Raw genomic sequence first — 10631 nt, 5'->3', positions numbered from 1 at the left:
CACGGCCAGAAACTGTGAGCTGGTTGCCTCGATTGCAGGAGTTGCTTCCCCGTGATATCTGCGTACTTTTTGAACGAGTTAAACGACTTGGCGTTTTCAGTGCATCGCCACCTAGTATGTACGCAACCAATTCTACTGTATGATGGCTACTTCTCACGCATGTTCAAACCTTTTTGTAAATTCTAACGATACAGAATTTATCAATGTGCAACACTCTTTGCTGTAAAAACTATGATTAATTTATGATCAACGGAAATTTATCGTGTAATAAAGTTTGTATGAAATTTCCACGTTCTTGATAAAATCGACTTTGTACTCGCACCACACAAAACTGTTTGTTGCATTTTTAGCGTTTAAAAAGTTTTTCTCCTTGAAATAAACAGAAGCTAAATAACGATTATCTGAAACGAGAACATATCTAGCAACTAGAACCTTCTACAGAACGCAGTAAACCTAAATGAATGTGGTCTGCTGTTCGTTACTTTGTGATTACATCACTTGCTGTCTGTGCAACAATTTGACTTGACAAACGTCAAAGATGAAAATAGATATCGGAGCTCCCATGTGTACTGCAGTTTTTTCATCGGTCGAGTGGTTTCTTGTTTGTATGTTACCATTGTATCTATTCAAGTTGAATCAACTAAACAACTGCAGCAACAGTACAGAAACTAATTTTTCTGTGTCATGATTTACAAATCAATTCTATTAATTTCGTTGTTTTTTTCGTAACGACATGTTGCAGTTGCACGGTGTCAAGATCAATTAGCAACACGTTGGTATACTTCTTTTTCACATAAATTTACGTTTTTAAAGCTTAAACTGAGATGGAAACTGTGATACTTATCTGTGGTATCAACAGCTGCGCATGACGTCAGGTACATTGAAGAGAACTGAGTGTTGCGGTTGGTGCAAGTACTTCACCGATCTTGTCTTAGCTTTTTAAATTAAAGCTAAACTTTAAACCCATCAATTGCAAGGACAACCATCACCAAACTTATCCCGCGAGCAGTGTGTTTTGTCTTTTGATGTTTTAAATTTGTATGATAAAGGGCACTTTCAATGTTATGAAAGCCGTTGCCATACAGGATATAATATTGTGCAGAAACATGTTATTTTTAAGAGCTTCCAGATCTCTATAAAAAGCTCACCGTGAGGATCTACTGTAGATCTAACCAGATCTAATTTCACCATTCTTGAGGATAATTACATCTTTGTTATCAAAGCTTTTTTCGTGGCAAAAGCTACGTCAAAGAAATTTTTTTTTGGAAAAAACTATTGAATTGATCAGTTTGCTCTTGCTTGAATTAAATCACTTACGGTTTTAAAATTTGCATCCAACATGGCCATCATCCCATCACAACGACATGGATCCCTTTTTACAGTTGTCGAACTTTCAAACAACTGCACCGGAAATGCCTGAAACGTTTTCTCTCGGCACATAATTTCCTACGCGCATTCTATTTTTTCACCATACAAAGTTAATATTTATTGGTGCATGGTCATTTAGTTAAGCAATAATAAACCTCGTAACAAGAACAAGTTTTCACTCTTGGACGCTTCTATGTACTGTAATTGTTCAAATATCATATAAAGCCATCACATTGAATGGGGGTCAGTATCGATGCATTACGTCACATATATTAACATAAAACGTGACATTAGGGATTTCACAAGGAGTGCAAACAAGCAAAACGTTGCCTCATGTGAAATTTGGGCAGGTGTTACTTTTTATACTTTTTTTGCATGAGCTGCCCCATAGTTTTTGTCTTCAAATCGAAACATTTAGCACCATGAGGCATCTCATATTTCTTACACAATCTCTACTGTAAAGTTAAGTTTGCTTTACCTTTCGATATCGATCACATAAGTTTGATCAACCTCGGTTATAAAATAGAACATTTATTAATCAAAGAGACAAGTTTTAGCAACTGCTTGGTTTCATGTAGAAGTAAATTGCGTCACACGAATGTTTCTCATTGTCAACAGTAGTAAAGTAAAGCAATATTCTAGAGGTCGGCAGATGTCTCGCAGGACACTTTGTCGCATTCTTAATACTTTTTTTTAAAAAGGTTTCATATATCTTATATAAATTAAGCATCGGCAGCGGATGTATACTGTAATGAAATAACAAATATAGGAAACTTTAAGTATATATCTTTTACAAAAAAATTTGATAATGTTTCAAAAAATCAATTAATTCTCAGCGAACAACTCGCAGTAACAAAATTCTTCTTGCATGTTGGCAAGACTTTATTTGCCCATAAAAGGATTATGTCAATCCCTTGTGTCTTCACCTTCTAAACAAGATTAACTTTTCAAATGTTTAATCATAAAAGCAGTACATTTCAGTTTTCAGCGGTTGGTCGACTTGACGCAACTTCATATTATAATCGATTGAAGATGTTCGCTTTACAACCCATCCCATGATCCCACTATGATGTAAATTGTCCAGTTCGATCCAGTCACCGCATAAATAATGTAAACTTTAACAAGGTAGATGACTAATAATAATTCACCGGTATGCAGCGGGGCTGAAGATCTGAGTGTGGAGTTTATTATTGGGATGTTTCAACGTTATTCAACAAAAATGCAACTGTATTTCGAGCTTTTACAAGGTTGTAAAGGTATGTCTTTTTTTGAAGATAGCAAATTAGAGAAGATCTTAGTTTATTGATGTAACGGATTGCTGCATAAACTTTATACAGTAGTCCCCGCTTATTAAGCCCAATTTGTCCAAGTCCATAACTACTAAATATATTTGACTGACAGAGAATCGTTTCCTGCTTAATAAGCCCAAAATCGTGCAGTTCTCAGGTTAGCTTAATAAACGGGGACTAATGCATTACAAACATAAAATTTCACTATTACATAATACGAAACTAATGAAGCAGACCTACCAACGCTCCTATAATGGAATATTTTGCAAAGAAGCGAAGTTTTTTTAATTAATACTACCTTCTATAATCTATGGGAATACAGTACATAGGAATAGACCTGTAATATATTTTTATTGCGTCTCTTTTTACCAAAGATAAGGTGATTTGACTAAACAAGTTTTTACATGTGCAAAGCAATTGCTTTTTCCGGCCTATTCAGTGCATTTCGTTTTACATTTCACAGTGACGAATTTCATGTCCTTCAAAAATAATCTATTTCGACCTTGTGTCACAGGGATGATGACTCGTTGAGCGAACCTTACAAGGAATCGTTCTATTGTGAATTTTGAAGATCGATAACTTAAGCATTGGTAAGAGGACAAAGCAATCAAAACATCAATAAAGCCATAATCACCGATTGGTATCGCTGCTCCTCCAATGCTGATGAAAACAATGTAAAATTTGTTTGTCAACATTGATTATTATCGAAAAAATTGTTTGAATCACTTCAGTTTAATAACATTGGGCAAGTACAGCTGCACACTTGAGTGATGAAGCTATAAGCTACATTTTAATGACACCTAGGCACGGTTTTCGTGTGATATTACTGTAATAAGCCATGGAAATATTGGAAACTCTTTATCCGCCTAGCCCTAGAACCTGCGTTCACAAATGTAAGACGTAAATGCAGCACTAGGAATATTCTTTAGCCTATCACAGTAGCCTACCACTAGTTCGGAACGCGTACGGAAACAAAAGATTCAAAAACCTGCTTGGGTGGCTTAAAATATAAATGTTCTAAACGAGCCTTGGTCAAAAAGCCTACATCTCCGTGTGACACACGGAAGAAAGAGGAAGAACGACCCCTAGAAACAAACAAGAATACGATAGTTTTATTGATAGAAAATATTAAGTTAAATAGAAACTTATCAAACAATGTATTAATGTTGCAAAAATGCAGCAAAACTGAACAAACAACACATTTTTAATGTATGATTTACAATATTTCAACACAACAAGGATTTCTATCAAGGTCTCTAAATTTTTTTTGTTTCTTTTTGTTAAGCCGTGGTGTTCTTAAAACTAAAGGTGAAAACGTTAAGAAGTCGAAATTTTTGATAATGCAAGTTTACAAACTGAATTTAGTCTATCTACTCAACTGGTCTACTTCGTTGGTTATTGCCACATTCTTCATTGATCATACGACAAAATATAACAACGTTGATGATCACCATAGCAAACAATCCAACAAGTCCATACGTGTAGTCTGGTTTCGGTAGGATTGCTTCATTTTGCATAGACCATAATAGCAAGGATATTAGCATTCCAAAACGAAAAACAATAAAGCTAAATATTGCAATAACACAGTTTGCTTTATAGACGAGTTTACTTGGAGTCATTTCGGCGATAACAAAGAGTTGACGAAAATGCAAAAACACAGTGTTGATTTCACAAGCCATTGCTGTGGTGACCAGATGATAGTAGCCGTTGGCCATCAAACAAACGAAACTAGAAACTGTGATAAAGTGATGTAAAAGAACGGACCACGAGCTTGACAAAACCCTGTTTGTGTATGCGTGAATGGAATCGTGTATGAAGTACCCGACAGACATACAGGACACTGCGTAAGTAGTTAAGTTGTAACGGCCAACTAAGTCAGTTTCGATGCCAACATCGACAAAAAACGCATAAATAAAACCAAAACTAGCAAGAAAGGAATGAGTTAGGGACACAAGCGTGTTGCACCATCGGTGAGCAGAATTGCTGCTTCGTTTGGCTTGTGGGCATATCGGTCCGTATACTTCAATTAAACAACTGTACAGCTTGAACACAGCAAGTGATATCAATATAAACGTTACGTCATAAGCAAAAGTTTTTGTGAATATTTTGTACGAGCAATTGCACAGCAGCATCTCTGTCTTCGGAAGACTTGAAGTTCGTCTTCGCACTCTTTCAGTTCTTTCTTTATATGTCTTGACAAACTTTTCAATGAATTTATGGTTAACTTATGAAACCTTCAAAATCATACAAATCATAATGTCGTCGTAAATATAAGCTACTGCAAGGAATTTTAGAAAACAAATTTCTTAAGTCGATTTTTACAATCTAATTAGCACTGAGCATGGACAATTTTTACATAGTCTACTCCTACGGGCTACGGCAGTGATTTTAATCTTTTTCTGGTACATCTCAAGGTTAAAATATGAATCTAGCTGACCTTTTTCAAGACCCCAATACTTTGTACAAACACTAAAAACTTTACTATTTTTTGAAATTTATTGATTGTGGTCACGCATCCGAGATTTTAGTATGCGAAAATGTGAGTTGAAACATAAGAGGAAATGGAAGCCATCATACATTTGCAATGCAATAGATTTCTGTACAACTTCCAGGTTTTTTAGCTTTAACTATGGCCGTACGCTACTAGATAACTATAATATTTTAAAGTGTCTGTGAAAGAAATACTTTTAAAATATTTCTCTTATAGGCTTGAAAAGGGCTGTATGACTACGGTACCCGAAAATGTTTGCTTCTTGGTTTTTGTTTTTATAATGTTAAATGTAGTGTTGTTGCTGAGTTGTGTCTGTTTAAGTTTTATTTTGGTAATTTATCATTTTAAAACAAGTAGGCCTATTTCAAAAAAAATAAATAGTGCAAATTTTGTTCCAACATTTAAATTTTAGACAAACTTTTTGAGCAAAAAAAAAAAAAACAATCAAAAAAACTATTTTTTTTTTCTTTAAACAAGCGCAAAAAACGACTCACATCTCTAGCTATGCCTGATCCTTTTTTATTCAAAGCCTAAAGCTTTTTCTCGACCCATAACAAGTTACTATTTTACTATTTACAGCAATTTTACATGCCTGTCCCAGTCGCTCCATTCTACTCCAAACTATTAACAAGGAAGGAGTTCTTTAGCTCCAGCTACGTTAGGCACTGTCTTTCTCATGATCGATGCCCAATAATACTGCCTTGTTGGTTGAACATTGCTCTCCTTTAGGCTACAAGACGTTGAGCACAATTATTGGCGTTTGCAGTGGGTTCATTACGGACGTGCTTGTTATAGGCTTTCTTCAAGGGCAAGTGCATGTGAGGTTAAGAGAGTGATCAATGTTGTTAATGGAGAACAAAAAATCTTTCACTGCGCAATGCAACGCTTTCGCTCATCCTATCACTGTACTGTTACTCTTTCTGTTTGCTTGAAGTGTTTGAAAATAAAGAATACCGGTTTGTTGCGAGGTCAGAGAATTAATTATAAAAAAAAAGAATGCAACCAGTGGCGTACGCAAGGGGCATTAGACCATGTAACACCTTCTTTAAAAAGCTTTGAATGTTTATGTTTTTAAACTAACGATTTGGCTGGTGCTTGAATAGCAGCAGAGCAGTCGAAAAAAACTCCAATATCGCCCTAAAATCATGCTTGCTTAAATCGAATTGCTGCTTATAGTGCTCATTACGTAAGAATCTCAGCTCACAGCAGCTTATTTCCAAAACCAGTAGGCTATTCCCAAGGTCATTTGTTCACACTGCAGTATGGTTACATAACCAAGATTTAATCTCTTTTTTTGATAGACATATGTGTTTGCTATGAGCACATACTTTTTTGACATTGCCTTGAAATAAGAATAAGCGTCTCAATCAATACGAAAAGACAAACTTTCAGCGCTGATTTCCCGAGAGGTACAGGCAATAACTCTTGACGTGAAGGTCCTGCACGAAACAAGTTTTTAAGTCAAACGTGGCACGAGAATGTGGCCACGGTCAGATATAAGCTTTTATCATTTACGAATTGATAGGCTCAAAACTTAATGTTATTAATTAAGTTATGTATTTTATAGGCTATACCGAAAAAAAATTGACAAAAAATTATATCTCGGAACTCGTTTCACCTCGAAACTCATTTCATCTTCAATAGAAACTGGTGCAATCTGCTCTTTCCACCTGTCGATTCAGGATTATGGGAATGGCTGTGCCCCTTGGCTGGCTGTGCCTAAGATACTGACAAGCCGCGATTCTCTGACTATGCTTTGCGCAGATTAGAGAGGTTATAGGTAGGCTATATTTTATTAAATTTAACTAACAGCATAGCAGAGTAGTGAAAGCCCTGGTACGACGTCCGAAAGGCGCTGGTTCGACACCGCTCAAGAGCATGTCTTTGGCAAGAAAGGCATGCTTGAAGATAGACACAAAGATTGACGTCCTTGTTTTTCGCCCTTTTAACCTAATCTTTAACATTCCGGGCGTAGACTACAGCGAACAGACTGCGGTGACGAAAAAAAAACAGGAGGTAAGAGTTAACCTGTGCAAAATGGTCATAAAAGATAACATGTAAGTTTGTAAAGCAAATGGAAAACTAAACAACACATGGTGGTAATCGTGTTTTATTTTGCGTCCTTTGGGTCCGTTCCATAAACTAAAAAGCCATATTCTTTCTTTAAAACTCCGCTCTTCCCACAGCCGTGTTTCTCCATACTTCTCTGTATGCTTCTTAATTGTTGAAGTACCAATATGAGGAATGTGTTTTGGTACCCCCACAATTTCTCTAGCATATCACTGGGGAGTACGCGTATCCAAGTTCGAAAATATTTCCCTAGACCTTGGACTGACGAAGAGTCAAGCGATGAAAAACTAAGAATTCTCAATTTAATCGTCAAGTAACTTCACTAATACCGTTCCAATTGGAAACAACAAGAACACAGTGATGCAGGACTTAGTAAAATTATGTTAGTTACTCGGAATAAATCTCAGTAAAAATTGCGAGTTCATTTAAAGCAAATGTAGCAGGCCTAAACAAGTTTCATGGGTGCATGCAACAAACAACAATCTTAAAGTCAGTTACTCCACTTTTATGCAACATGGCAAAGCAGTAAAATTACGTAAAAATGGCCTATTTTGCAGAATAGACCACCGATCGAAAGTTAGCAACAAGTGTATTTTGTAATGAAGTTCAGAGAATTCCAAAAGCATGAAGAACAGCGAAGTGACTAGACGTACGTTGTCTTTCTACGAAGTGTTTCTACTTGAGAAATTAAAAGCTATAACATCAATTTGTTAGAAAGACTTTTCAGCAATATGTCGGACTTTCACGTTACAAAACTCACAAAATACAAGGCTTTTGCAAAACTCAAGCGCAAAAGTAGTCTACATTGACAAACTTATTGGCTGTAAACTTAAACTTCATTCAAAAATGCTTTCATCAGAAACAAACGAATTTTGATAATGCTGTTCTCAGCAGTAACAATGCATGTTATTGTCAATGCAGTTTAATACAAACTTGTAAACAAGACTTGAAGCAGATAAAACATTTGATTTGTTTTTTTTTAGATTGACATAAAGTGATTCTAGTACGGTACTGCAGCTCTGTAAAATAGTGCAACGAGAGTTCGGTTGATATCGGGAGCATAGAAACCATAAAGCGACGTGTTAAGACATAATTTCTAGCAGAATATTTCAGTTTTTGTGACTAAACTACTAACTTGGCTGTCATAATATCATTAAGAGTACATAAGGCACATAAACTGTTGTATGGCGACAAATAAATATTCAATTTTGATTGGACACTCATCGACAACATGATCACCCGATAAAAAGGTTACTATCGGGCAAAAAATCAACGCCTCAGCTAAGCTAGAGCTCGACATTATCCTCTAAGTTTAAAAAACAGTGCACTGTGATTTCATTATAAATATGTGTAGTGCAACGTGCAAATACTAACAAAACATAAATGAGTGAAGACGAAATCAGCTAGGCCTAGAACATCATCACTTTCTGGGCTACACAGTACAAGGAACATCACCAAAACACATTGTTATCGTGTTAATGCAGGTAGAAAAATGTAGTTAATAAAAAAGGAATCTCTATATGCATCCGTACTCGAACCATTCACTGCTTGTGTCAGTTCTGTCGCCCACAGCTCCTTTTCTGGGAGTCGGGGGTCTTTTTTGGAAGGAATTTCCTTCCGGTGACATTGATTTGTTCAAATCAGCATTCTTTTGAGACTTACGTGACGTGGAAGTAAAAGAAGATGGATCTGGTGGTACATCCCGACGGATTGGACTAGGTGCGGATGTAACAGCATCTGGTGGAACGTCTCTCCGGATCATGCTGGTGGAGGATGATGCGATCGGACTGACGGCTGCAATATCACGGGTCCGGGAGGAGGCAGGAGTTGAAGTCATCTCACGAGAGCGCATGTTCAAGTGAGATCCTGATCGTTGATTAAAAGAGTAAGATGACGTGGAGGGAGACACAGCCGACACAGGACGACGAGCATTGATCCGAGTGGCCGACTTTGATCTCATCTTCACACCATCAGTGTCAGTGACGCTCAATCCGAGTTGAGAAGCAGGTTTTCCGGTATTCTTGCGTCTTGTTCCTGGACTTCCCACCAGACTATCCAGTCGTTCAACTGCAGATGTTGGGGACGCTGAAGAAGTGGTTGCTTGATCTTTAACTGGAGAAGCTAAGGAGCTGGATGACTTAGAGGACACGTCATAAACGGTTCTCGGCCGAGGTTGAGGGGACCGGGAGGGTCGCATCTTAGCAGAGGAGGAGGAAGAAGACTATGAAAATAATTATTATTATTACACTCTTTATAATTGCGGTGTTAACGAGCGAATGAAGAAAAATGTAGTGTCTATCAAATCGAAGTATTGTGAAATTATTCATTTAGTGCTGAATTGTGTTCATACATTTCTAACAGAAAATTGTATCTTATTTGTAAAGTTAATAATAATTGAAATACAAAGAACTTCCCAAGCAAAATTCAAAGCACTGAAACGGACAAGCTATACCACATTCACACACACCTCATTATCACAGTGAAACTAAGATACATTCAACCAACAAGTGACGTGAAACCAAACGGAAAAATTTTACACAGCCAAATTCATGACTCAGGACGATCGCCCTGGTCTATTTTTATTTTTTATGTTAAAACAACAAACTATTGCGTGGTGGACAGTGTAAAACATGAACCCGAAGTGATATCAAGTGGAAATAGTGCTCGTTACCGCCACCTTCTTGTAGTCATAAAGACTTGTAATGTCATCCAAATAGGTTTCGAGAAGAAATTCCTCTACTGTTAATTTATCGCTTTCTCTTGAACAGGAGCAAAATTTATTTGTCTGAAAGTTAAGTTGAACTGAATGGTGGAAGTTTCTTAAACGAACAGCCAGTTCCACACCAACTTCACGCTGTTTGGGGTGAAGAGCTATGCTCTTTAAAACAGAGCATATGCATATACTTGCACAGCAGTGTCATCGGGAAATAGTAAGATTGCGCAATCGTGGCCCTTTCTTGTGCAATCTTAAATAACAGAAAAGCCAAGAATCGATTAGAAGATGTCAGTAAGTTATCTCAATTGTGAAGGATTCAATAAATATTCGCAAGAAAGTGGTACAAAGTTGAGAGTCACCTCCTTCTTTGTCTTTCCAGTTTCGTCAAGGAATTGTTGCAAAGAGATCATTTCTTTGCTCAGTCCTACGTCACCACTGCATGCTTGTGAGCTCTCCGCAGAGTGCGGAAATTCGCTGCTTTTGTTGGCTGCAACGTAAATTAAGATAAAAACTAACGCATTAAGACTTTGCTTCCTTCATGCTAAAACGCAACACATTTTTAAGCACTTTTATACTGCTAAATGACATTAGAATCACCTCCCTAGACAGAAAATCAACCGTTTTTTTTGCATTGTTTCATGTCTGCAAACGTTAAATCAATGTAAAAACGATTGATAAGTTGTCTGGGTCGCAATAA

The 10631-nt window shown here is 36.9% G+C and overlaps 1 protein-coding gene across 1 annotated transcript in view; it reads right to left on the bottom strand.

Moving 5' to 3' along the window:
* Positions 1 to 7507: 7507 nt before the first annotated feature.
* The window catches only part of LOC145780584 (girdin-like), a 32260-nt gene continuing 29136 nt past the window's right edge, over positions 7508 to 10631 (bottom strand). The window contains exons 34-35 of the mRNA XM_082592213.1: positions 10294 to 10421; positions 7508 to 9439 (exon numbers count right to left, since the gene is read on the bottom strand). Of these exons, the coding sequence (XP_082448339.1) occupies positions 8735 to 9439; positions 10294 to 10421 (833 nt within the window). The 3' untranslated portion in view covers positions 7508 to 8734. The remainder of the gene's footprint in view (positions 9440 to 10293; positions 10422 to 10631) is intronic.

The sequence above is a fragment of the Aplidium turbinatum genome, chromosome 1 (genome assembly GCF_918807975.1).
Source record: "Aplidium turbinatum chromosome 1, kaAplTurb1.1, whole genome shotgun sequence".
Taxonomy (NCBI): Eukaryota; Metazoa; Chordata; class Ascidiacea; order Aplousobranchia; family Polyclinidae; genus Aplidium; species Aplidium turbinatum.
This window is presented reverse-complemented; position numbering and strand designations above follow the sequence as displayed.